Source organism: Aspergillus pseudodeflectus (genome assembly GCF_044049435.1).
Source record: "Aspergillus pseudodeflectus strain CBS 756.74 chromosome Unknown BJX68scaffold_13, whole genome shotgun sequence".
Classification (NCBI taxonomy): domain Eukaryota; kingdom Fungi; phylum Ascomycota; class Eurotiomycetes; order Eurotiales; family Aspergillaceae; genus Aspergillus; species Aspergillus pseudodeflectus.
The window spans coordinates 651,702-674,044 of NW_027263789.1; the positions used below are offsets into that span (position 1 = coordinate 651,702).

General features: G+C 50.4%; 11 protein-coding genes across 11 annotated transcripts; 6 read left to right on the top strand and 5 right to left on the bottom strand.

Annotated features, from left to right (window-relative positions):
• Window positions 1-125: 125 nt before the first annotated feature.
• On the top strand, window positions 126-1,692 carry BJX68DRAFT_233579 (Ran GTPase-binding protein YRB1). The gene is made up of 5 exons (XM_071039641.1): window positions 126-182; window positions 240-550; window positions 705-963; window positions 1,022-1,150; window positions 1,206-1,692. The coding sequence occupies exons 2-5, from the start codon at window positions 263-265 to the stop codon at window positions 1,271-1,273; spliced, it is 744 nt and encodes a 247-aa protein (XP_070901105.1). The 5' UTR covers window positions 126-182; window positions 240-262; the 3' UTR covers window positions 1,274-1,692.
• Window positions 1,693-2,087: 395 nt separating this feature from the next.
• BJX68DRAFT_46807 (putative transcription initiation factor subunit (TAF30)) lies at window positions 2,088-4,086 on the top strand. The gene is made up of 7 exons (XM_071049236.1): window positions 2,088-2,235; window positions 2,378-2,418; window positions 2,679-2,830; window positions 2,935-3,080; window positions 3,139-3,279; window positions 3,348-3,468; window positions 3,533-4,086. Exons 1-7 carry the CDS (start codon window positions 2,227-2,229, stop codon window positions 3,619-3,621), a joined length of 699 nt encoding a protein of 232 aa, XP_070901106.1. The 5' UTR covers window positions 2,088-2,226; the 3' UTR covers window positions 3,622-4,086.
• An 838-nt stretch (window positions 4,087-4,924) lies between these two features.
• On the bottom strand, window positions 4,925-5,809 carry BJX68DRAFT_265200 (phosducin family protein; the record flags this gene model as incomplete). The annotated part of the gene is made up of 2 exons (XM_071045187.1): window positions 4,925-5,158; window positions 5,210-5,809. 2 exons carry the CDS (start codon window positions 5,807-5,809, stop codon window positions 4,925-4,927), a joined length of 834 nt encoding a protein of 277 aa, XP_070901107.1.
• A 687-nt stretch (window positions 5,810-6,496) lies between these two features.
• Window positions 6,497-8,839, bottom strand: BJX68DRAFT_46903 (WD40 repeat domain-containing protein). The gene is made up of 7 exons (XM_071049240.1): window positions 8,620-8,839; window positions 8,423-8,557; window positions 7,585-8,297; window positions 7,446-7,535; window positions 7,257-7,376; window positions 7,067-7,195; window positions 6,497-6,993 (listed from the first exon to the last, which is right to left on the bottom strand). The coding sequence occupies exons 2-6, from the start codon at window positions 8,538-8,540 to the stop codon at window positions 7,175-7,177; spliced, it is 1,062 nt and encodes a 353-aa protein (XP_070901108.1). The 5' UTR covers window positions 8,541-8,557; window positions 8,620-8,839; the 3' UTR covers window positions 6,497-6,993; window positions 7,067-7,174.
• A 2,151-nt stretch (window positions 8,840-10,990) lies between these two features.
• samB (MYND-type zinc finger protein MUB1) lies at window positions 10,991-13,855 on the top strand. Its single transcript, XM_071039642.1, has one exon. It carries the CDS (start codon window positions 11,471-11,473, stop codon window positions 13,235-13,237), a length of 1,767 nt encoding a protein of 588 aa, XP_070901109.1. The 5' UTR covers window positions 10,991-11,470; the 3' UTR covers window positions 13,238-13,855.
• On the top strand, window positions 13,378-13,857 carry BJX68DRAFT_46814 (uncharacterized protein). Its single transcript, XM_071049237.1, has one exon. The coding sequence runs from the start codon at window positions 13,517-13,519 to the stop codon at window positions 13,802-13,804; it is 288 nt and encodes a 95-aa protein (XP_070901110.1). The 5' UTR covers window positions 13,378-13,516; the 3' UTR covers window positions 13,805-13,857.
• BJX68DRAFT_233608 (putative oxidoreductase, 2OG-Fe(II) oxygenase family) lies at window positions 13,856-15,361 on the bottom strand. Its single transcript, XM_071039643.1, has 6 exons — window positions 15,135-15,361; window positions 15,020-15,079; window positions 14,914-14,967; window positions 14,829-14,845; window positions 14,621-14,771; window positions 13,856-14,569 (listed from the first exon to the last, which is right to left on the bottom strand). Exons 1-6 carry the CDS (start codon window positions 15,312-15,314, stop codon window positions 13,910-13,912), a joined length of 1,122 nt encoding a protein of 373 aa, XP_070901111.1. The 5' UTR covers window positions 15,315-15,361; the 3' UTR covers window positions 13,856-13,909.
• A 2,785-nt stretch (window positions 15,362-18,146) lies between these two features.
• On the bottom strand, window positions 18,147-18,692 carry BJX68DRAFT_47123 (uncharacterized protein). The gene has a single exon (XM_071049241.1). It carries the CDS (start codon window positions 18,555-18,557, stop codon window positions 18,183-18,185), a length of 375 nt encoding a protein of 124 aa, XP_070901112.1. The 5' UTR covers window positions 18,558-18,692; the 3' UTR covers window positions 18,147-18,182.
• Window positions 18,693-18,970: 278 nt separating this feature from the next.
• BJX68DRAFT_233629 (thioredoxin-like protein) lies at window positions 18,971-20,435 on the top strand. Its single transcript, XM_071039644.1, has 2 exons — window positions 18,971-19,652; window positions 19,700-20,435. Exons 1-2 carry the CDS (start codon window positions 19,139-19,141, stop codon window positions 20,287-20,289), a joined length of 1,104 nt encoding a protein of 367 aa, XP_070901113.1. The 5' UTR covers window positions 18,971-19,138; the 3' UTR covers window positions 20,290-20,435.
• A 109-nt stretch (window positions 20,436-20,544) lies between these two features.
• BJX68DRAFT_265206 (heat shock factor-binding 1 family protein) lies at window positions 20,545-21,036 on the bottom strand (the record flags this gene model as incomplete). The annotated part of the gene is made up of 3 exons (XM_071045188.1): window positions 20,545-20,654; window positions 20,780-20,879; window positions 20,962-21,036. 3 exons carry the CDS (start codon window positions 21,034-21,036, stop codon window positions 20,545-20,547), a joined length of 285 nt encoding a protein of 94 aa, XP_070901114.1.
• A 448-nt stretch (window positions 21,037-21,484) lies between these two features.
• On the top strand, window positions 21,485-22,327 carry BJX68DRAFT_265207 (EBP2 family rRNA-processing protein; the record flags this gene model as incomplete). Its single annotated transcript, XM_071045189.1, has 2 exons — window positions 21,485-21,610; window positions 21,667-22,327. Coding segments are annotated over 2 exons (787 nt in total), but the record flags the coding sequence as incomplete, so codon positions are not given.
• Window positions 22,328-22,343: the final 16 nt, after the last annotated feature.

Below are 22,343 nucleotides of genomic sequence, written 5' to 3' on the forward strand. Positions count from 1 at the left end.
AAGAAAAGAGTTTTATGGAGGAAGGCTTTCTGGATGGTGGCACTAGTGCTTGTGGCCTCAGGCTACGAACCTACCCACTTCCGACCAAAAACAACCCGCCCATAATTTTCCCCTCCTTGTCTTCTCCCCTCCTAGTGATATCCACCTCGTAGAGCCCTCTTTTTCATAAATATCATCTTCAGGTACTTACTGGCGCCCTTCTCATCTCCAGCGCTCCCCTCACTTATTGAAACTCGCAGAAATCAGAAGCTACCCCATCAATATGTCGGACATTACTGAGACCAAGCCTGACCCCACCACCAGTGCTCCTGAGGAGACGACGAAGCCTGCAGAGACCACCACCACCGAGACATCAAAGACAGAAGAAGTCAAGGCTGCTGCTGAGTCTGCTGCTGAGACTGCTACTGAGACAGTGAAGGATGTGGCTGCTAAGACATCCGACAGCGTCTTCTCCATGTTCGGTGGCGGCCCCAAGAAGGAGAAGAAGGAGGATGAAGAAGAGGCAGATGAGCCTTCCGGCTCTTCCAAGGCCAAGAAGGCTGAAGATGAGGTTAGTCATACATACTAATGTCTTCATCTTTTTACGGCGTTCTAGTTTTCTTTGTTCTGTTTTGTTTTGGCCCAAATTTCCTTTTTCGTTTTGAGCCGCCCGGAGGCGAGTTTGATGGGTGAAGGAATGCTAATATCTTTAATAATCCGCACAGGATGAGGCCCCCGAGTCCCCCGATGTCCACTTTGAGCCTGTCATCCGCCTGACCGAGAAGGTCGAGACCAAGACCAACGAAGAGCTTGAAGAGCAAGTCTTCAAGATGCGCGCCAAGCTCTTCCGATTCGACCGTGACAGCAAGGAGTGGAAGGAGCGTGGTACCGGCGACGTTAGGTTGTTGAAGCACAAGGAGAATGGCAAGACCCGTCTGGTCATGCGCCGAGACAAGACCCTCAAGGTCTGCGCCAACCACTACAGTAAGTTGCCATCCTGAGCTGTCCAGCCGTATGCCCTGCATATGCTGATGAATCTTAGTTGTTCCCGACATGAAGTTGAGCCCCAACGTCGGCAGTGACCGTAGCTGGGTCTGGAACGCCGCTGCTGATGTCAGTGAGGGCGAGCCTGAGCCTTCGACCTTGGCCATCCGATTCGCCAACAGCGAGAGTATGTGCTCCTCAATCACGCTTTCCGTTTTCACGTTACTGACTGGACAATTCAGACGCAAACCTCTTCAAGGATGCCTTTGAGAAGGCTCGTGAGGAGAACGAGAAGCTCCTCCAGCAGTAAATCGTCTGCACCCCCCATATTCAATGAACTTATTAGGAGGAATAACATGAGCCTGTGTTCCTACTACGCTTTACCCACATCGCTGCAACCTGAACGAATCACTTGTCGGTTCGCATTGCCCCTATTTTACCATGCACGATTCCCCATCGATTCTTTCGTCCTCCCCTTCCCCCCACACTTTCTGTACACCTGAACGAGAAAGCAGAACAGAGATTCTGCTCAATGGTTTCCCCAATGAGCCAATAATGGCATGACCTTGGCTTGATGTTTTGATCACCCGTTGAGGTTGGTCGTGCCCAGCCAGTTGGCAGTAGATAGACACCTATCCATCGAATATACAAATGAAAATATGCGCAAATATGCTACCAGTATACTCTCTGAAATATACAAGAAGCTATATGACTCGTTTCTGCCAGGAATGTTGATTGTCATGAACAAGGAGCTTTGCATGGAGGAAACGGGAAACCTCAATCTGCCTACTCAAGCCAAAGTTAGGATATAGAAAATCAAGTGTCAATCGATATAGTAGGTACATAAAACTGATAGGACGGCTGCTTGGTTTGTTCCTGCGCTGTTGGAAAGCAAGCTTTGGATCCCCCACTCGACGGCCTCAAACCTCTCGGATGTTTCTCCTTTGCCCATTCATTCTCTCAACCCTCCCCTCACGCGCCTTGACTCCTCGCTTCTCCACGCCCCTTCTCAATTCCTTATTCAAATTCTATCTCTCTGTCAATCCACTCATTCTGAGTTGATTCGCGCTCTGTGCTCCTCCTTGGTCAGCTGCGTTTCCTTGAGTTTCGGCCGCCAGCTTTTGTCTCCGCCTGCGATACTTGACCTGGGAAAGCTCCTCGCTGCCCTTATTTTCGGAGAACAGCCAGCGACCCTAGGGCACTCCCAATTCCTTGTTCTTCTCTTAGATTTGTCAGTGCGCGTAGTGTCAGTTCATCTACAACATGCCCGACGTGAGTCCTCTATTTCTCCTTTCCATCTAGAACTCCGCCAGGTTGGCCGTCGCTACACGGCCGCCTGACGTGGTTACTCTCACTTTAGCCCTGATACTGTCGGTTTTGCGTCCCGCCAGCTAACGCGCTTATACTGTGACAGGTCAAAAGGAGCGTCAAGCTCGTCACAGAGCAACACGTCATGTGCGTTTCTTCCCACCCCGATCTGCCCTCAGACTGTATCGACGACAGCCACCAATTCCTAAATTGCTCTCCCATGTCCTCTCATCGCCCGCTCACATCTGCCTGCTCGTTCCAATTCGCGTGCCAGATGGTGCTTGAGCGCCACTGTCGTCGGGCCACGGCGCATTGCGATATGGCGAGCTTTGGGGCGACGGTCTGGTGGTCGTGATGGACAAAGAAAGAGACATCTTGCTGATTGATTACGTCTTGTGTGGCTACAGAAATAAGGATTCCGGCGTCGAAGGATTTCCCCTCCGATCGTGGTCTATTGAGGTATACCTAATCAATGACCACGGGGAGCAGGTATCGGCGAATGTCTTTGACAAGGTGACCTACAGGTTACATCCCAGTTTCGGAGATCGAGCAACTCAAGGTTCGTCCAGTCTGCTCTGGTTCGATCTGTTCTATGAGCGAGCACGACACGAGCGTCACCTGCCTACTTTATGGTTACAACGGTAGCTGACTTAAGAACTACAGTATTCAAAAGACCTCCTTTCAGAATCCAGGAAGAGGGATGGGGTGAATTTGATATGCAGATTGGCCTCACTGCTGGAGACAAGGAACATGTTATTGGACACGATCTCAATTTCGCGTCGGCGCGCTATGAGTCTAAGCACCCCATTGTGAGTTTCACGTTGCGTGGCATATCCGTCACCAAAAATATGCTCACGTCCTCTACAGACATTCAAGAACCCCAAGCCTGCCCTGTTGGCGGCACTACGCGAATCCGGCCCAGTCCCGGGTGATGAGAATGGAGTCAAGTCAAAGCGTTCGGCGGGAGCAGACGAGGGGTCAAAGAAGAAAAAGCGAACGGAAAAGAGCGTAAGTGATGCTTGGAGGTGAATAGACGCAAAGAGTTGGATCCTAACATGCATTCATACCATATACAGGTTGACATGGACAAGTTAGCTGATGGTCTTCAACGACTCGGCGAAGATGATCTCCTTCAAGTAGTGCAGATGGTACACGACAACAAGGCCCCTGACTCCTACACCAAAAACGACGTTGAGCGTAAGTCCACCCAAACGAATCAGGCAAAGTCAGAGGGCCTCTTTTTTTTAACCTGCTTTCACAGAGGGAGAATTCCACGTCGACTTGTATACCCTCCCGGACGGCTTAATCAAAATGCTCTGGGAATTCACACAGGAGAAAGGTGCCCTGTGATCCAGTGTCCTTTTCTATTCGTTCTTCTACCCAATTCAACTCATGTCATGTTGACGTATTACATCTATCTGCATTTTTCCGACCCTCTTTTATCTTATATTCTTGCCCCCTTGAAGCTATCCATTATACGCCAGTCCTATTTCCCAGTTCACCTATCATCTCGGTGACTGCCGAACCTAAACTATCAGTATTTCTTGTTTTGAATCAAAAAGCGGGTGGCTCAAGGGCTTTGGTGGCTCTCTATCTTTTCTTGAAGAAGCTGTCGCAGGGTAGAAGGAGTGTTTCATGTCTCCCAGGTTGTGGTTTGCAACAATGATTCAATGATAGGTCTTTGTCTCGTCTCGTCCAACCAGAGGTTTTATTCTATTCATATCTACCTACGGTATCCGCTTACTTCTGTCCACTCTGCTTAATACGGAATTATCCGAAGACCCAAAGGCAAGAATATCCATTATGAGGCGGTAATTCTACTGGGTCGGCGACTAGTTCTCGGGCATCAGGTAATAGTATTATTCTTGACTGGGACGAGGTTGAATGGGTAACCTGGAGGATAAGGAAAGATAATTTGGCTCAGTTTGTAGCTGCAGGGGTCATCGCCAACGCTTTCATATAGACTCTTTTTTTTGTTTGCTGTCATGGTGCCAACATTAATGTAGTAGCAACTAGTAGGTCCATTTAGGCATGTGTCTGATAATATGTTTTCGAATCCAGCAAACAAACCAACTTGATAATATACATAAAAGAGAAAAAAAAAAGGGAGAAGCCATGAAAGCGCAAAGCTTTGAATGGAACTCAGCAGAACTGGAAAAGTCAACTTAGAACGACGTTGGATATCTTAGGCAGTAATATGCGCATCCCAACCGACCCAAACACCAAGACCAAATAAATAAACAAGAGAAATGATACGAAAAGTCTAGCAAGATCTAGAAACACCCTGTTCTGAGATCGCATGAGGTGACAGGGAAAAGGGGGTGGGAAATGGGAGGGTGACTCTGTTGATGTTTACACGTGGTTGCAGTGACCCATCGTTCCAACCATGTCAGATACGCTGTTGAAAAACTCTCAAATGATGCCCTCCTATGTCAGAGAGGGTTTCACAAACTCTCAAGAAGGCCAATAATCTGTGACATCAAGGAAAGAGACTAAAGCACTCGATGCCTGACAACAAAGGAAAGTATTAGCACACACTTCAAACACGTTTTCCGTACTCCGTAGTAGTCAGAATATTGGAGGGTGTAACAAAGGAAAATGAAAAAGCAAAAAGCAAAGAAAAAGGGGGTGACAAAGAAACAAAAGCAAGGACTCACATCTTGAGAAGATCCTCGAGACTATCGGCGCTGCAGCTTCGGCCTTTCGGGATCTGCTGCGGAATGTCGACGAATGTCGCAAAAACGTCACCGTCGCGATATGCCAGTATCGCAGGGGGTTTGATGTGGTCCATTTCGGCAATCTCGTGGTGAAGCTTGATAAAGTGGATGGCTGGCTGGCGAGACGCAATTGTGTTCAGGCAGTCTTCGACTAGAGAGCTAGTGGTGGACTTACGGATCGTCAGTAAGTGTTTGATTGTAATCTCCAAAGTGATACCTACCTCGGGATCATATATGCAGACTACGACGACCTGGTCCGACGGAACCTTTTCAATGGCATCGAGATATCCCACGGCATCCACCGTGTCTACACTCATGTAGTGTTTTCGCCATGGACTTGGCCGTCGAGTCTTCTGGCTTTGTAGTTCTTGCATGCGCGATTGGCGCCATTGCTGCATAAACGAGTCCTCGTCCTCTTCGGCGTCGCTGGCGGAGCCATCAGGCGGCGGTGAATTGTGGAGGAGTGTCGCGGCATCAGTGACGGATTTGGAGGAATAATGCGAGCGGTTGGCAACTGATGTTCCAGAAACAAATGACTTGCGGAAATTGCTTTTCCGGGCACGTTCAAATGCCTGAGCATCCGCAATGACACCCTTGGGCCCCGTATTGGCATCGAATCTTGTGTTGGGAATTGTGTAAGTAGAGGTCCGAGAGGTCATGGCGGGCATAGCGTTATCCGAGTCGGAATGGTGGACGGGGTCAAGGTCTTGTTCGTCAACGGAGGAATCGCCGTCAGATTGGTGGTCCCGGTCTTCAGGATGGGCGGAGGATCTCTCGCGATTGCTGAAGAGCTGGTTGAACTCGTCTTGGGCAGAAGACATTATGAACTGACGGGGAGGTGAGGAGGATTATAAGTAAAACCTGACAGCTCTTTTTTTAGAGATTGGGTCTCGACGCAGGAAAAACAAAACAAACCCAAAAGTATACTAGGGGACACTCGGACCTGTTGTTTCGTCGTATGAGGTCAATACTGCGTGGACAGAAGGAGAGCTGAGCCAAGGAGAGAGAGAAGTGGCGGCAGATGAAACAAAGTAGCCCCTCAAAACGGTCAGGACGGCGATCCCGTGGAAACGGGGTTAGTTTAGCGACGGCCACTTGTGAGTCGACCACCGCGGTCCATGGGATGATCGCCCCGAATTCATCCATCACTCGTGTCCTTTTAGTTTCAGACTCGCGGAAGTGGGGGGAGGTAATCGTCTCAGCCCGGCAAAAACGGGGCACCCACGAGGCTAGAAGGAGCGAAGAATGCGCAAGTCCTTTTAGTCTTCTTTGTTTCTTTTGCTTGACTCACAGAAGCAGGCAGCCACGTGGGTTTCTTCTTTCTTCTTGCATTCCTGACCGCAACTCCGCGTCAACTCTGTTCATGGTGGGCGAACCTCAGATCTCTACTACATAGACGCAGGATTTTGCAAAATACAGTGCATCTCAGGTGGAATCTCGACTGCCCACATGCAGCTTGCCCAAACAAACCAAGAGAAAGCTCGCTTCAAAACACTCGCCCTTGAAATCCTCGTACTTGGCACGTTCAAATGTAGGCTGATTATTAGAAGATATGAAATCGAAAATGCACACTAGGAAAACGTCAGGGCCTATCTGCAACCTGGAATCATTCCTCCCTCGTCCTCCTCTCCAAAAAGTACATGCATAATCAAATGCGCAGAAAGAGGCGGCCAAAATAAGCAATCCAATAGTAGGTATAGCGAAAGGGGGATCGACGAAAAGAAGAACCGAAGAGAGAAGAGAAAATCATAAGAGACGAACAAAGGAAAAAGAGTCTGATGATCTCTGAAGCACACGAGCAAGAACCTCGGGGACTCTGCGTCACTCCAGACACCGAGCCGGAGCCCCTGCAACTATCCTTAAAGACAACATTAGTACAAACCACAGCATAAGTTTGCGTTTTTCTTTTTTCTTGAATCCTCCGGCATTCCACGCTCTTTCGGGTGAAGTGCTAGAATGCCTCTTCTTCCCAATAGATCGCTTCTTCCGTTTCACTGATTCGGTCCTGCACCCGCAGCAGTCGATTAATGAGACAAAAAGGCGATAAAACTGTTTCTCGACAAACAAGTGTATCGTACAATGCGGACATTCGGCCTATTGATGGGCGGAAATAAAATTTAAGACGAGGACGTCGCAGATGACTGAGACTGGGTATCTTGGTCGTTGTTTTTTTAATCTTTTTAGGTTTACCAAGCCCAGACCTTGAGCTGTTATCGCGGTTACCAAATCAGTAATCTGTGTTTGACGATGAGAGATTTTGTAACTTACCAATGAGTCCCAAGACCCGGTACAGAGGCTGATACCGTCGTTGCTGACTCCGAGACAGCTGACACGGTTTTCGTGGCCACTTAAAGATCCGACCTTGTCCCCTCGAAGAACGTCCCAGACCTATCAAATGTAATCAGCGGTCTGTTCTTCCCAGATATTGCGACAGCCAAGAAATTGCGCACAACATACCTTGCATTCAAAGTCGTCGTATCCTGCGAAGAGCAGTCGTCCAGAAACGGAGAAAGCAACGGATGTGATGCCACACAATATTTGGTCGCTCTGAAAGATGATTAGTTTCATGCATGGTGATAGATGAGGAATATCCTACCTGGTAGATGTTGAGTGATCTATCTGCGCGAATATCGAAAAGACGGCAGGAGGTGTCGTCGGAACCAGTTCCAAAGGCGTTGCCATCGGGGAAGAATTGGATGGCGTTGATATCAGATTCGTGGCCAGCAAAAGTCTGGACAGCCTTGCCCGTACGAATATCCCAGAGCTTGGCAAAAGCATCGCAGGCACCGGAGACGAAGATGTTCTGGTTGGTGGGGTTGATGCTGATAGACATGACATCGCCGAGATGGTCCGCGAATTCAGTGACCTTACTGCCCGACTCGATATCCCATAGCATACAAGTCATATCGCCGGAGGAGGTAATGATGCGACGATCATTGATAAACCGGCAGCATGAGAGGTATCCCGAGTGTCCAGAAAGCTCGCGCGCAACACGGGTCGGGCCTTCTCGAGAAGAGAGATTGTAGATGGAGCAAATGTTGTCCAAACCACCGCAAGCGACGAAGTTTCCGCTCGGAGCATAGGCGCAGGTCATCACCCAGGAGGATCTAAGTGGAATGGCGTGGACCTTGTTCGTGGTATAAGCATCCCAAATAATGAGCTTTCCATCTTGAGAGGCCGAAACGAGATGACGACGGTCGGTCGACCAGTGCATGGCGTAAATCTTGGCTAAATGGCCTTTGAGTGTTCGCCGGGGCTTCATGCCAATACGAGGCAAGGGGTCGGTCTGATTCTGTGCAACTTCACGGACTGTTCCGTTCGCGAAATGTCAGTAAATTCCCAGAAGACAGTAGGGTGGCCAATGCGACAATGGAAGGTTCGGTTTCTCATCGTCGCGGGTTCATATGGAGCAAAGGGGAAAGGGGAATCCGTACGGGTTGTGTCGGCTAGGTCATCCTTTCGGCGTCTGATTTTATCCTTGAGGCCTTCAGCTTCGCGTCTAGCCGCAGTTATCTTCGCCTGCATCTGCTCGCCGCTCATATCCGCTGCCATATTGACTGATAGAACCCCTGGAGGCCGTGATGAGCCGTCAGCGGAGGCGGTAGACGGGATTGGGTGGGTTGAGGCGCGCCTTGAGATGCAGGGGAGACCGGTGAAGGGAGAGGGGAGGGCGAGGACGAGGGCGGTAGAAAAGAAAGAGAAGATGCTGCGAAAGGCAAATGGCGTCGTCGGCGTCGGTAGTAGAGTGTGAAATGAAAGGGAAAGGAGAAAGAAAGCCTCGAGGTCCTGGAAGGTTGTAGTAGGAGTGAGTGAGCACTGAGGGGAGGCCGATTGGGTGGAGCGAGCGGAAGCCACCGAGCGAAACAGGTCAAGGTCGCAGCGCGAAGATTACTCCGTATCAAGATGATTCCTGGTAAAAGGAAACAAAGCAACAATGAGGAAGTGAGAAACAGCCGGAGGGTTAAAGGATAAGATGGCAGAAACAGCCAGAGCGTAAAGGCGTCAGGCAAAAGGAAAAGATGACAACAATTAAAGGAAGCCGTCGACGAAATGTTTCTCCATTACCCTTAATAATAATAACACTGTAACTACTTCAGGAGCTGCTGCAAGTGTGTATCTCCGCGAACAATTTGTCTATGATCTACCACACAAGGCTCAAGAGCGGACCTGGATATTAATCCCTGGCTATTGAGGCACAATCCAAGGCGCAGGCACATAACCGCATTATGCTGCTGGATATGTACAACAATTTCCTGATCATCCATCATAGTACAATGACAGGTTGGGCTGGCATTCAAACTGGCATTCAAACTGGCAGGAGCACCGATCGTTCAGTTGGAAAAGGGACCGGCGACCAGGGATGGGGAAGCTACTGCTAGTTTTGGCACTATTGCCAGCTTTAACCTGGTTCGGCATGCTGTCCTTGCGAAGACTCTGCGCTCAACCTCACATCTGACAATTTAATCTCCTCGACTCAGGTCTTGAACGGTTGGAAACGGTTGCAGAAGCTTTGCCGACTTCTTCGGTCCGGCAGGTATCTACAAAATCCCTGCAAGTGTTTGCTCAGAAGAGTCCCTGCACCGCACAACCTGCCTGCAGAACTGTGCCAAAACACAGAAGCCACTGGGGATAACTCCAACCTTATAAGAGACGAATAGACTTAAAATATACTCGGTTCTCGGGACGGTACTTTTCTTGGCATAACGCAAGGTGTTGAAATAATGAGAGCTTGGGTTTTGACGGACTCTGATGGCCTCTTGCAAATTCTTCCGTGCCATTGCCGATGGTATCCTCTGGACCGTCAATTGTTGGGCTTGGTACTAAAGACTGGGAGAGACGGCCCTTCGCAGTGGGTCCGATGAGAATGGCTAGTACGGAGTAGACTCTAGTCAGGCACGATCCTCTTCACAGTGAGGGGGGCTGCTAGATAATTTTCATATGGATTTTTGGACGCAGCAAATTGCAGACTGCAATTCAGCTCCGAGTTCATTTCCCGGCGGGGTCTGCAGACTCGACGACCCACCATTGTGCACGAGTCAGAATGCCTTTCTGCTTTGCTCAATAATTCTGTCTGGATATCAGTGATACAAAGTCCAGATGGTCATCATGCTTCGACTTTTCAGCACTCTTTAATCCAATTATCATTACTGATAGGCTGAGGAAGATGCTCGTCTTATCTACCAGAATAATAATGTTAGTTAGAATATTGTCGAAACTACTACCTCCGGGCTGCACGGGCATTGATCGTGGTCATGCTTATTTTATCTTACACTCAAACGCCCGCTCTGCCAGTTGCTCGACGAGGGCGTACTCGAATCTGGGCACATCCAGTAAACAAACAGAGGCGCATCTTGAAACACCACGATCTCCCAACCTAAAAAGCGACTGGGCCACAAACATCCCAATACAAGTATAAATCACAAGGCTGGCTGCATCTTCGATCCTGGCGTCTACCCAGACATGCATGGAGTTCATAAGAATAGTTCCAAGGGCGGCTAAAAATCGGGTCGCGCCTACGAATAGATTGGTGGGTTCTAATCATAGAACAAAACCCATCTCTCTGCTGATGCCTGTGCGGTTAGCAACACAACAAGTGACCAGGCTCGTTGTGTTGGCTTTGACAAGCTTTCCATTGGATATTCTCATCATAATTTTGAGCAAATGGTTGTAGTAGTTACCGTGTTGGCTGCTTGGTAATCGAGTAGATACAGGTGGGATGAGTAAGAGTATGAGATCAGGCTTGGGCAGCGCGAATGGATAAGCATTACAATCTGATCGAGGAAGCCTCGAGAATGTTATGTTGTCTAGAATTTGACAAAGCAGCCGGTAACAATCATAACCAAAGGAAACAATAATGCCCAGCGTCCAGTGAGAGGAAGCCAAACACCAGTGGCGGCTGGAATCGCTGGACTGGATTATTCAAGGTTTCTGCCTGAGGCCCAGTGACCTCCTTTTGCGCCCCTCATAGACCGGAGAGGAGAACAAGGTCTGGAGGACAAGAGTCATCCATCATCGCCTGCTTTTCCACATTTGCCATCGTAGCTGCTTCGTTCCCGCGCGATTTCCCTCATTTGTCTCTTTATCACGCCCTCTGCATCATCAAGGTCCCCCTACCGGCCACCGCCCTTGACGTCCACCGAACTCCGAACTCTCTGACGGATTGGTCCCTTGGCACTCTCGCCTCCTCCATCGTTTGACAAACATCCTTCCATCCCAAGGCGCTCAAGGATCTCTCCGGCCATCGCATTCTCGCCCAGGATACCCCATGTCTCTGCTATAATTTCTGTTTTCATATCGCCGTTTCGGATCATTGCCTTTGCCGCCATTACAGCGACGAGTTTTGCATCTCACTTTAGGGGCCGACAGCACACCGACACACCCAGGACGAGCGCTTTTCATCCATTCTTCTTTCGTCTGAAGTTCAAATTGTACAGCAACTCAGCGCATACACCCACTGCCCCTCTCTTGCCTATCCGCCCATCATGCGGGAGGTCAACTTCAGTATCCCTAATGTCAACAAGGCCTCCGTTAACATAACCACCACCCTCTATGACCGACGGGCCCTTGATTGTACATCGACCCTACCCCTGATTAACTCTCTCAACCATCTCGCTTACCTCACGACGTCCTCCGCTCGAATTCGTGATATCCTCACCGTGGATGGCGGCATTGAACGCCTAGTTTGCATCCTCAAACAGGGTCGCAGCAACAACCTGATGGAGATGTGGAAATGGAGCCTCGCTTTTCAATGTGTTGTCAACATTGGGGTACGCGGCTCAGAGTCTGTCAGAACTCGAGTGGTTGAGGCAGATATGGTGCCTGTTATTGCCACGATTCTAGATAACTATATCAAGGTATTTGACAAAGTTCGCGCTCGAACGGACTCGGAATCCCAGTGGCACAAGCACCATCATCATCATCACAAGACGATACAAACTACCAGTGAAGATCACTCTACCGAACAATCCTCCGCCGATCAACGCCCTTCTCGCCGTCAACCTCCTCCTTCCCGCATTGAAATCCCACCCTTCTACCATGACGCCCGTACCGCAGACTCCAACACCATGGACATTACATCCCCTTCCCGTGTACCGATGACATCCCCGCCCGAGAGAAGCACGTTTGGTCATGAGGTGCACGCTCATAGATCTCATGCAACTCCCCGCCACAGAGCAATACAGCCCTTAGCCACAGCTATTCCTTCCATAGATACGACTGAGGGATTTGGTTTGCGCCCAGTGCGTGATACTGAGAGACTCCCTAGCATGCTCCCTGCTATATTCAACGGTCTTGCATCTCAACCCGAATCTCCCACCACACCAAACGGAGCGGGGAACCATCGAAGCAGCACACAGACCATCATTGCGTCTCATCAGCGTCCGTCCCTTCGACAGCAACAGTCAGGCTCTGGCGAATCTGATGATGCAAACATTGACACGTTGGGGGATGACGATGCGACTACTGGTGCAACTGAACCAATCGTCGATATACAGAGCCGAATGGAAATCGATGATGACGGCGACAGAATTGATACCGTTTCCAATGCGCATGATTTGACTGTAACCGACACTTTAGAAGGACAGGAGGCCGAAACATTCAACATAACCCATCGCTCTACTGTCAACAATACACCTCAGACCCACGGAGCGCTTGGTCTGTCGCCCGCTCAGGCTGTCAACAACGCCAACTCACCCGCCTTTGTGCCGAGCCCATATTACACATATCTCCGTGAGCGAACAAACGCCACTTCCCAAAACTTTATCAACACACTGCCGCGCGAAGAGGATGTACTAATGTCGCTGCAACTCTTGGCCTATGTCAGCAAGTACTGCGATCTCCGTTCCTACTTTCAGAATTCCCACCTGGTGCCCAAACTGAAGATCGATCGTGAACTTCAAATGCTGGATGAAGGAGCCTCGCCAGTTGAGCCAGTTGACGTCGAAGAAGAGCAAGACGAATATCTGCTCCCTGACGATTTCAACATTTTCCCCTTGGTAGAGAGATTCACTGTTCGATACCACGCAAAGGACATGCAGTACTGGGCATCGGTCGTCATGCGAAACCTCTGCCGCAAAGATGAATCGAGAGGTGGCATCCGACAGTGCGCAAACTACAAGTGTGGCAAGTGGGAGGAATTCCAACGTCAATTCGCCAAGTGCCGACGCTGCCGTCGCACCAAATACTGTAGCAAGGATTGCCAAAAAACCGCGTGGGTCTATCACCGACACTGGTGCCATACCTCGCCATGACCGGGTGAAGTTTGTTGAATTCATGATGCATACCGGCTTGCATAGCGTCGTCCTCTAATCGCTCCCGTTCTACTCGTTCTATGCATTTGTTTGTCTCCCGTGCATGGCACTTTCAGATCCTGGCGGTGCCCCTATTTACTTGAAAGATACCTTTTCTATGCCACGTCTTGCCGTCGCCTTGCTTTCAGTGTTCCTTTAGTTCCTTTACGCAAAGTCCTCCCTCCACTTGTTCTGGGTTTTGGGCCCATCTCTTGCTCATACGAATCACCTCTAGCGGCCATGAACATGCAACGTCCTCTTCACCCAACTTCACATAGTGGCTTTTCCTTTTTGTCGCTGCTTTTTCGATCATACCGGTTTCTAATCCCCGTCATCCTAATGTCGGACGATTTCTATATGTCAGATGTCACTGTCCATTTTTTACTATTAACCACATCATCCCTTCTTCGGACGTTCTCTTTTGGCTGGTTTTGTGTATTTTCGATATTGGCAATAGTTGGTTTCTCTCGCGTTCCTACGATTGCTATGTACCTATCGACAGACAGACTTGTCTATTGCATTGAATAGCTCCACGCGCATACATTTTGCTTATCAGGCACTCGCAAATCACATATACATTGTGGTTTATTGTCATTGGCATGCGTAGAAGACAGACGTGGAAGATAACCAGTCCTATACAGCAGCAGCAGCAGCCGCCTCCTGCCTAAAGTCATACGTCGCATTCAACCGCAGGGCAAGATGCTCCGCGGCCGTCAGCGCCCGCTTTCCAGCCCCTAGATCCCCCGCTCCGCCCCCAAATCCCACTTTCTCTTGGGCCTGATTCCCCGTCCCCTTCTCCTCCCGGTACCGCTTGACAACCTCACTTGGTACAGGAATCAACTCCGTCTTATCCAGCGGGTGGCAAAAGAACACAATACTATACCGGTCTTGCGAGCTATTCCCCGTCCGCTCCGCCATGGGAAACACAACCCGGTGCACAGTCGACTTTAGCAGCCCGTCCGTCCAATAACTTAGCAAGTCGCCGATGTTGACGAGGATAGGTGGGAACGAGAATCCAGACTCCGAGGATGATGGCGAGCAGCCCTTTGGCTCAACGGGGACAGGCGCCCACGTACCCTCTGGTGTTAGGATCTCGAGTCCCGGCTGGCCTGGTCTCTGAAAGAGGAGCGTGATGCTTCCGTAATCGGAGTGTGCACCTGCGCGCACATCGACGGTGTGGTCGTAGGACGCTGTTGCCGGTGCTGAGATGGATGGGTAGTAGAGATAGCGTAGGATGCAGCCTGTTTCGCCCTGCGATGGGTCGTGCCGGGCTGTGAAGAAGTCCGGAGAGATCTAGGTTTGGTTCTTAGTACACTGTGTACGGGGATGAGGGTTCAGACTTACCTGAAGCCCTAGGGCAAGTAGCTTCAGGATCCGGTTGCAGGTCTTGGTGCAGAGGTCGGCAAAGCGGCCGATCTCATCCTCGTGGGGGGCGAGGGCTTTGGGGAGGGGCTGTTGGGCTTTGCCAGAGGCGAATTCGCCAAAGTTGAAGGCTCTATGGTTCCCACGGTCAGTTGGCTGGCTATTTTGCGTATGTATGCTGAGGCCTTACTCCTTGAAATCGCCGGTCTACCTAGAGTTAGTGGAGATCAATATCTAGAGTGAGTACACATAAAAGGTTGATTGGGTATACGAACGCGCTGATGCTCAGGGTCTAGAGTCTCCGAGTGCATGCCAGACCAGCCACGGTTCTGGATAGTCGTTAACAAGTCGTTTGGAGCTCGGCCGATGAGATGTACAAACATTCGACTGAATCCGACAGGGCTCTTTCTCCTCCGCTGGTGACGCAAAGAAGGTTTTTGACTGTAGCAACTCATGTCAGCTTCGGTGTACTAGTATGATATTGTACATGGCATACCCGTTCAAACGCCTTTTCCACATCCTCGGCCCTGAAATCAGTCCCTTTGCTATCCACGTACAGGAAGCCGTATTTGGTGGCAGCGTCTAGGATAGCCTTACCAGCAGCTGGATCCTCGGGGTTGGAGATATCGAGAATGGGAAGCTCAATTGCGGGTCCGACGGGTGTTGATTCTGTCATTTTGAAGTTGTTGATGTCTGTTGAAAGCAAAGTCTAGTAGCGATGGCCTACGGTTATATGCAACTTGAACGATGGATGCGGGAAGCTCCGACGTTATATATTTATTGGAGTCACGCCAGCAGTTCTATCGAACCTTATCTATAGCCCCACCATCTCCCATATCGATATCATGAGATGTTGCTATTATTACAAGTTGACTGTTTTTGAACTGCAATTCATATACATTGGCACTGCCTGCGAAGCGTACACAAGGCTAGAAATCATTGCAACGGCAAGATAATCATAGCTTGACCTATAGGACGAAGATTGAGCCTCAGAGCAGGATTGCTTAAAAGTTCCTTGAACATTCAAGCTCAGAGCTGTCCTGTCATTGCCGGAGCATGGTGTCGAGAAGGACACGAACATAATCGGCGGGGATTGGCGGCCGTTGATTGAAGCTGCACATGCCCTGGTTAAGGATTTCGGACATTTCAGCTGCGCAGCCTGATTATGCAGAGGAAAGCCACTGGGTTCGATTCTTGAGAACTTCAAGGGGATCTTGCTTTATGAAAATTGAGAAAAGCTGGTGGATCCCGTGATTGATCCGCATGTCAAGCCATTGGAACTCCAAGTTGGGACCTTGATCGTTGTCGCATCCTTTTATTGAGCTCTGGATCGTTCTGCTCTGAGTTTGTCCCAATCTCTCCCCGGTGACTTTTCTGTCCTCAAGTGCCCTCTCTACTCCCCTTCCACCGCTCACCAGGTGAAGTCCCTTTTACCTCTTCCGCTCTTCATGCCTGATCGGCTTCCGCAACAAATAATCCGTGACCCAACTCCAGCTTGAAGAATGCCGAGTAAGTCTTCGCGAAGCTTCCCTGCCTCCAGGTGGAACCAAGCTCACGCCGTTTGTCTCCAACAGTCCGCCCGTTGGACGATTGGGCCTCTGCCCGCACCTTGTCCCTCCCCCTCTCCGCTCTCAAAGGGGCCGTCGTCGGTATCGATGCGTCGCACTACATCTCGCAACACCTCTCCCACCCTTCCACCCGTGAACCGCTCCTGATCGCACTCGGAGGTTTCCCATTCGCGCTGAGAAGCAACATTGAGAAGGAGCTTCAGGTGTTCAAGGATCTGGGCGTGGCCGTCATTTTCGTCTTCAGCGGCTTGGACTTTGGAAAGAAGAACCAGCGACCTGCCATACAGCACGAGACCGTTCGGGCGTTTGAGAATGCTTGGGAACTGTATGACCAACAGCAGGCTGACCAGGTTGTCGAGGCATTCAGTAGCGTTGGTATGGTACTCGCCCATCAACTGCTGCAAGGTGCTGACGGGTACTTTCCGCCCTTATAGGTACTCCCCGACCAGAGTCTCTCTATCGGTTCCTGCAGCGTATCCTCGTCCAGAATGGCATAGACTATATGGTAGCGCCGTACAGCGCTGCGGCCCAGGTAAGTACGATGGCGAGATCTTCACCGGGTGGTGTGCTGACTTCGTCCCCGCATAGCTCGCTCATCTCAGCAGCGGCCCCAACCCAGTTATCGACGCTATATGGGGACCTTCAGAAGTCCTGCTATTTGACGTTGACAAGCTAGTCACGCGGATTGATATCGACCCAGCCCAGTTCTTCTGGATCAACAAGCAAACATGTCAGGAGGAGCTCGGCCGGCTAACGAACGATCAATTCCTGGATTTCGCCCTCTTACTCGGCTCTTCCTTCCTACCGATATTCCCACCCTTCGATAATCCGTCTTTTCCAGGCAAGGGCACCTCTATCCGTGATGCACTGAATATGTTCAACCAGTCTGGGCGAAGCGCCCTCCATCTTTGCGGACAGTTAGAGGAGCGCAATCAGGATTCTCAGTATACGGACAGCTATAAGCGTGCATTTATGAATGTCAAACACCACGTTGTCATGGATTTGGAGGGGCGTGTCGGTCCTTTGGATGCGGATAACAGCCCCACCGACATGCACGAGGTAATCGGCCAACGTCTTCCGGAGGAGCTCTACTTTTACATCTCAAAGGGAATACTCGGCCCTGATGTGCCAAACTATCTGACCTCTGGCGAGGTTTTGATTTCACTGCCCCTGGGCGTTGAAGACACAGAGATCTACCGCCAGGTTGCGGGCGAGAAGCTGGCTCCCCTGCGAGAACAGGCAATTGGATTGCTGTCAAATTCCCTCCATCGCTTCTACCAGGTCAAACCCATCCATGCACGCACTTGGTACGACGAAAACTCCGACTCTATCATTAACCTCAAGACTCTCCCCTCAGTAAAAGACTCTATTCGTGCCTGGAAGATCCCTAGTGATAGGTACACCGAGGGAGTCAAAAAGCTACAGGTATATCTTACGACATCCTTTTGCTTCTAGGACTCTAACATTTGCAGGGGTCGACTGGACTGTTTGGATTCGCTGTTCAGAGTCTGAAGGATTCTGAATTTGTGTCCAAGACATTTGCCTCCAAAGAGACTCCGGTAAGAGATATTTCACTTGACGAGTCGACACGAATTAACAGAACTAGGTTCTTTCATCAAAAGATGAGATACTTGCTAATGTTTACTGGCGATTTTTGCAACTCCGCGGCTATATTAATGAAAAGCATCAGCTCACACCTTGGGGACTGTGCCTGGAACAAGCCCTTTCGGTTCTTGACCCCGAAGACTCTCTAGAGGAGGCTACATTCGTGGCCATCGAGTTACTTCGATTCGGTGTTCTCAATGCTAAGCCATGGTTCTCTCACGTCTCTGGAGGCCCGATGAGGGGATTGGGTATGTTAGCTTTCGAACAGACAATAGAGCATCCAGCTGACGGCTTTTAGACGAGGATAAATCTTTCAACATGTTGGTTTCCCGCGTTGCCTGCGTTGGCAAGCTGGGACACAAGAACATTGGTTACTCTGGACCACTCAGCAGACAGCTCCTCTCATATCGTTCTTTGGTTTCAGAAGTCCGCTCCACTTTACGGAACTTGATCGAAATTGTACTTGTTGGACTTCTTCTTAGCGGCGACGCAAACCGCGAACGCAATGACTGGACCGATTTGGGCATTAGTCTTCCGTTCATTGACGATAACGATTGCGGTTTGGGAATTGCCGTCCGGACATACCTTGATGACCTGCCTCTGCAGGAGGATGCAACCTCACCAGACGCCCGACAGGAGGTGAAGGCCAAGGGCAAGGAATGGTTCCAACACAGCGACAGCTTCACAGGGAATCTGGATAGGGCTTTCAAGCTCTGGGATGCGGTATGTATAACTCTTCCCGGCATTGGAATTGATTGACATTGATGATTGCAGGTATACAAAGGCTCGCAGAGTGCAGGCAAAGAGTTCAAGGACGGAAAGATCTGGGCAAACGCGAACAAGTGGCTGTCTGAACGGCGGTGATTGTATCATGGTCATGACCAAACTTAGCAAGTACTGTAGGCAGGCCTGGAGTGGCTCAACAATATACTTCTCATATACCTACTTGTATTACTAGTAGTTGGTACAGTGGCGAAATGGAAGTTCAAATCTCAAAAGCGATATATGTAGCATGTTATGTAAAGATGATCCTCTCTAATAGTGGCAATATTTGGGTGACTTTTCGGAGAGGACCGTCTAACTTGGGGTAAAAAAGCTCATAGTACAAAGAATGTAGTAGATAGAGATGAATCGACAGGGCTGATGATGTCCGGCGTCAGGGTCTTAGTTTACAGGTGGCATCTTCCGCCGTAAATCCGCCGGGAGCTCCATGAACCCACTATTATTAATGCTCCCATTGCCTCCTTCCTCCTTTCTCCCTGACAGTTGATCTGTCTTTCATACTTTCACCAGTTTACAAAGATTGTGAACTAAACATACATTCAAGATGGCTCGTCTGAGCATCCTCCTCCTGAGCTACCTGCTCACCCTCGCCGCCGCCGGATCCGCAGTCCTAGACCTCATCCCCAAAAACTTCGACAAAGTTGTCCTGCAGTCTGGCAAGCCCGCCCTCGTCGAATTCTTCGCCCCCTGGTGCGGCCATTGCAAGAACCTCGCCCCCGTCTATGAAGAGCTCGGCGCCGCCTTTGCGCACGCCGAGGACAAGGTTAGCATCGCCAAGGTTGATGCTGATGCCAACCGCGACTTGGGCAAGCGGTTCGGAATTCAGGGTTTCCCCACATTGAAATGGTTCGATGGTGTCTCGGACAAGCCCGAGGAGTACAAGGGTGGCAGAGATCTGGAAAGCTTGACTGCATTTGTGCAGCAGAAGACGGGGATTAAGCCCAAGGGCGCGAAGAAGGAGCCCTCTGCTGTGGAGATGTTGACCGATAAGAGCTTCAAGGAGATTGTTGGGTCGGACAAGGATGTGCTTGTTGCTTTTACCGCACCGTGGTGTGGACGTATGTCTCCCCGTTCTTTTGTTGGCCGTGTACTCATGATGTGACAGACTGCAAGAAGCTCGCTCCTACCTGGGAACTCCTCGCCACAGACTTTGCTCTCGAGCCTAATGTTGTCGTCGCCAAGGTCGACGCCGAGGCTGAGAACGCCAAAGCTACAGCTAAGGAACAGGGCGTGACTGGCTATCCCACCATCAAGTTCTTCGCCAAGGGCTCAACTGAGGGTGTGGTCTACACCGGCCCTCGCACGGAGGAGGCCTTTGTCGAGTTTCTCAACACCAACGCTGGCACACACCGCGCCCCGGGTGGTGGGCTTGATGACAAGGCCGGCACCGTCCCCATCCTTGACAGCTTGATCGCCAAGTACGTCCCCACGCAGAACATCCAGGATCTCGTCGCCGAGGTCAAGAAGGCCGCAAAGGGTGTTGAGGGCAAGTACTCAGAGTACTACGTCAAGGTTGCCGAGAAGTTGAGCCAGAACCAGGAGTACGCCCTCAACGAGTTCAACCGCTTGAAGAAGATTCTTGCAAAGGGTGGCTCTGCTCCGGAGAAGGTCGACGACATCATTTCGCGTAGCAACATTCTGCGCAAGTTCTTGGGTCTTGAGGAGAAGGAAGAGAACAAGAAGGATGAATTGTAAACTGCTCATCCCGACTTGGAGCATGATGCCGGATTACTGTATGGCTAGTTTGTGAAAATGGTTGCTCGTTGCATATGATACTACTAGTAGTTACGGACATTGATATTATACGGATGTATAGAATGCTTAAATAAGATTGATGCGTTTTCTTCTTCATCTCTTCCTCTCGCTCAGTAGACTTAATCGCAGTAGAAGAATATTTATAGGGTATCTCAAATCACAAACAACCCCCTCTGGCTCGCCCTGTCTTGTATCTCACTTTGCAGCCGAAGTAGGCGCTGTCGGCGCCCCCGCTCCAGCTGCCTCATCTTCAGCGATACTCAACGAAGACTCCAACTCATCCAGCCGCCTCGCCATATCGTCAACTACAAGAGCAGGATACAGTCAGTTACGCCATTAAACAAGGTGCTTCCCAATTCCCGTCATCGACAAGAGTTGAGCCGAGTTCAGGGAAGAGACTGGATGGCCGAAGAAAGAGGGCGCAACTCACACTTCCCAAACATCTCCCTAGACACGGTATCGAACTTGTGCTGCAGCTGGTCGAGGAGGTCGTCTACGGCTGCGGTGAATTGGCCGTGGGCATCTGTGGACTATTCATACAAAAAGAAACAGATACGTTAGTCGGAGGTAATGCGATTTAGAAAGAAAACCGAAAAGCGAGCTCAAACAAACCTGTTCCTGGCCAGTTGCGCCGGCGGTGGAAGGTGAGAGGCCCTCCGCGGGGAGCGATTTGTTGTTCGCGGACATCGTCGCACTCGCGGAAGGGTTGTGCTGGTGTGTGATTAGTGTGAGAGGGCGTTCTTGTGCAGATTGGATGTGGACGTAGGGCGATTTTTCGGATTGAGTTATGCGCAGTACCATGATACTGCTAGTACTGGTATGGATGCTCACTGGGCAGGAAAGCTATGGTACCTGACTCGACGGCGGACTATGCAACCACGCAGGGCGACGCGCGCGCGATAAGGCCCGGATCAATTGCCAGACCGGCTACTAACCATATCCAGCCTAGTGCGCTCTTATCAGTCCCCGCTAGCCGGATGGGCCTTAGCGCCCATTTCAAAAAAATTCCCATACAGATTGCTTTCCAGCCCTCCGTCCGAGTCGCAACTCGGTCAATTTCAGTTTCCTCCTTTCCTTTCGATTTTTTTAATTTTTTAATTTTTTGCAGTCTCGTTCTGAGATTCTCAAGACAAAAATGCCGAAGAGAAGTAAATTGCTCCAAGCTCTGGATGAGCACAAGGGGAGGGATTATGAGGCCGAGAAGCAAAAGAAGTTGGTCAAGGCTGCAAAGAAGAGAAAGGGTGTGAGTGGAGAGGAAGAGGTTCGTCATGCATCTTCCTGGTTGGTTTGCCGTGATATATCGCTAACTTTGCAAAGGAGGTTCCCAAGTCGAAAAAGAAGGAGGTTGAAGAGGAAGAGAACGATACAAGCGACTCCGAAGCCGAGAGCATAGACGAGGAGGAAGCCGCTGCCGAAGCATCGGAAAACGAAGATGATGAAGAGGAGGAGGAAGAGGAAGAGGACGACGAGGAAGACATTCCCCTTTCAGACCTTTCCGAAGCCGACATGGAAGACGTCGTCCCGCATCAACGCCTCACGATCAACAACACAGCGGCGCTGTCCACATCCACAAAACGAATCTCCTTCATCACACACCTGACCCCCTTCTCCGAACACAACTCGCTCGTCTCCGCCGAAGACATCGACGTCCCGGACGCCAACGACGATCTAAACCGCGAGCTCGCATTCTACAAGGTCGCTCAGTCGGCTGCGCTGCAGGCGCGCACTCTACTCAAGAAGGAAGGCGTAAATTTCACCCGGCCTGGTGACTATTTTGCCGAGATGGTCAAGACGGACGAGCATATGGGCAAGATTAAGAAGAAACTTTACGATGAGGCGGCTTCGAAGAAGGCGGCTGCTGAGGCGCGCAAGCAGAGGGATCTGAAGAAGTTCGGCAAGCAAGTGCAGGTTGCCAAGTTGCAGCAGAGGGCCAAGGAAAAGAGGGAGGCGCTCGAGAAGATTAATGCCTTGAAGAAGAGTACGTTTTTTTTTTT

Excerpts from the sequence above, each read along its gene's own strand:
- BJX68DRAFT_233579 (XM_071039641.1), top strand. The coding sequence starts at position 263 with ATGTCGGACATTACTGAGACCAAGCCTGACCCCACCACCAGTGCTCCT. Across the intron at positions 551-704 it reads CCAAGAAGGCTGAAGATGAG|GATGAGGCCCCCGAGTCCCC; the intron begins GTTAGTCATACA and ends TAATCCGCACAG. Across the intron at positions 964-1,021 it reads GGTCTGCGCCAACCACTACA|TTGTTCCCGACATGAAGTTG; the intron begins GTAAGTTGCCAT and ends GATGAATCTTAG.
- BJX68DRAFT_46807 (XM_071049236.1), top strand. Across the intron at positions 2,831-2,934 it reads CGGAGATCGAGCAACTCAAG|TATTCAAAAGACCTCCTTTC; the intron begins GTTCGTCCAGTC and ends TAAGAACTACAG. Across the intron at positions 3,081-3,138 it reads ATGAGTCTAAGCACCCCATT|ACATTCAAGAACCCCAAGCC; the intron begins GTGAGTTTCACG and ends CGTCCTCTACAG.
- BJX68DRAFT_46903 (XM_071049240.1), bottom strand. The coding sequence starts at position 8,540 with ATGGCAGCGGATATGAGCGGCGAGCAGATGCAGGCGAAGATAACTGCG. Across the intron at positions 8,298-8,422 it reads TGACCTAGCCGACACAACCC|TCCGTGAAGTTGCACAGAAT; the intron begins GTACGGATTCCC and ends CGAACGGAACAG. Across the intron at positions 7,536-7,584 it reads GATCACTCAACATCTACCAG|AGCGACCAAATATTGTGTGG; the intron begins GTAGGATATTCC and ends ATCATCTTTCAG.
- samB (XM_071039642.1), top strand. The coding sequence starts at position 11,471 with ATGCGGGAGGTCAACTTCAGTATCCCTAATGTCAACAAGGCCTCCGTT.
- BJX68DRAFT_46814 (XM_071049237.1), top strand. The coding sequence starts at position 13,517 with ATGAACATGCAACGTCCTCTTCACCCAACTTCACATAGTGGCTTTTCC.
- BJX68DRAFT_233608 (XM_071039643.1), bottom strand. The coding sequence starts at position 15,314 with ATGACAGAATCAACACCCGTCGGACCCGCAATTGAGCTTCCCATTCTC. Across the intron at positions 15,080-15,134 it reads TGGAAAAGGCGTTTGAACGG|TCAAAAACCTTCTTTGCGTC; the intron begins GTATGCCATGTA and ends GAGTTGCTACAG. Across the intron at positions 14,968-15,019 it reads CCTGTCGGATTCAGTCGAAT|AACCGTGGCTGGTCTGGCAT; the intron begins GTTTGTACATCT and ends ACGACTATCCAG.
- BJX68DRAFT_47123 (XM_071049241.1), bottom strand. The coding sequence starts at position 18,557 with ATGCCGGGAAGAGTTATACATACCGCATCCCAGAGCTTGAAAGCCCTA.
- BJX68DRAFT_233629 (XM_071039644.1), top strand. The coding sequence starts at position 19,139 with ATGGCTCGTCTGAGCATCCTCCTCCTGAGCTACCTGCTCACCCTCGCC. Across the intron at positions 19,653-19,699 it reads TACCGCACCGTGGTGTGGAC|ACTGCAAGAAGCTCGCTCCT; the intron begins GTATGTCTCCCC and ends ATGATGTGACAG.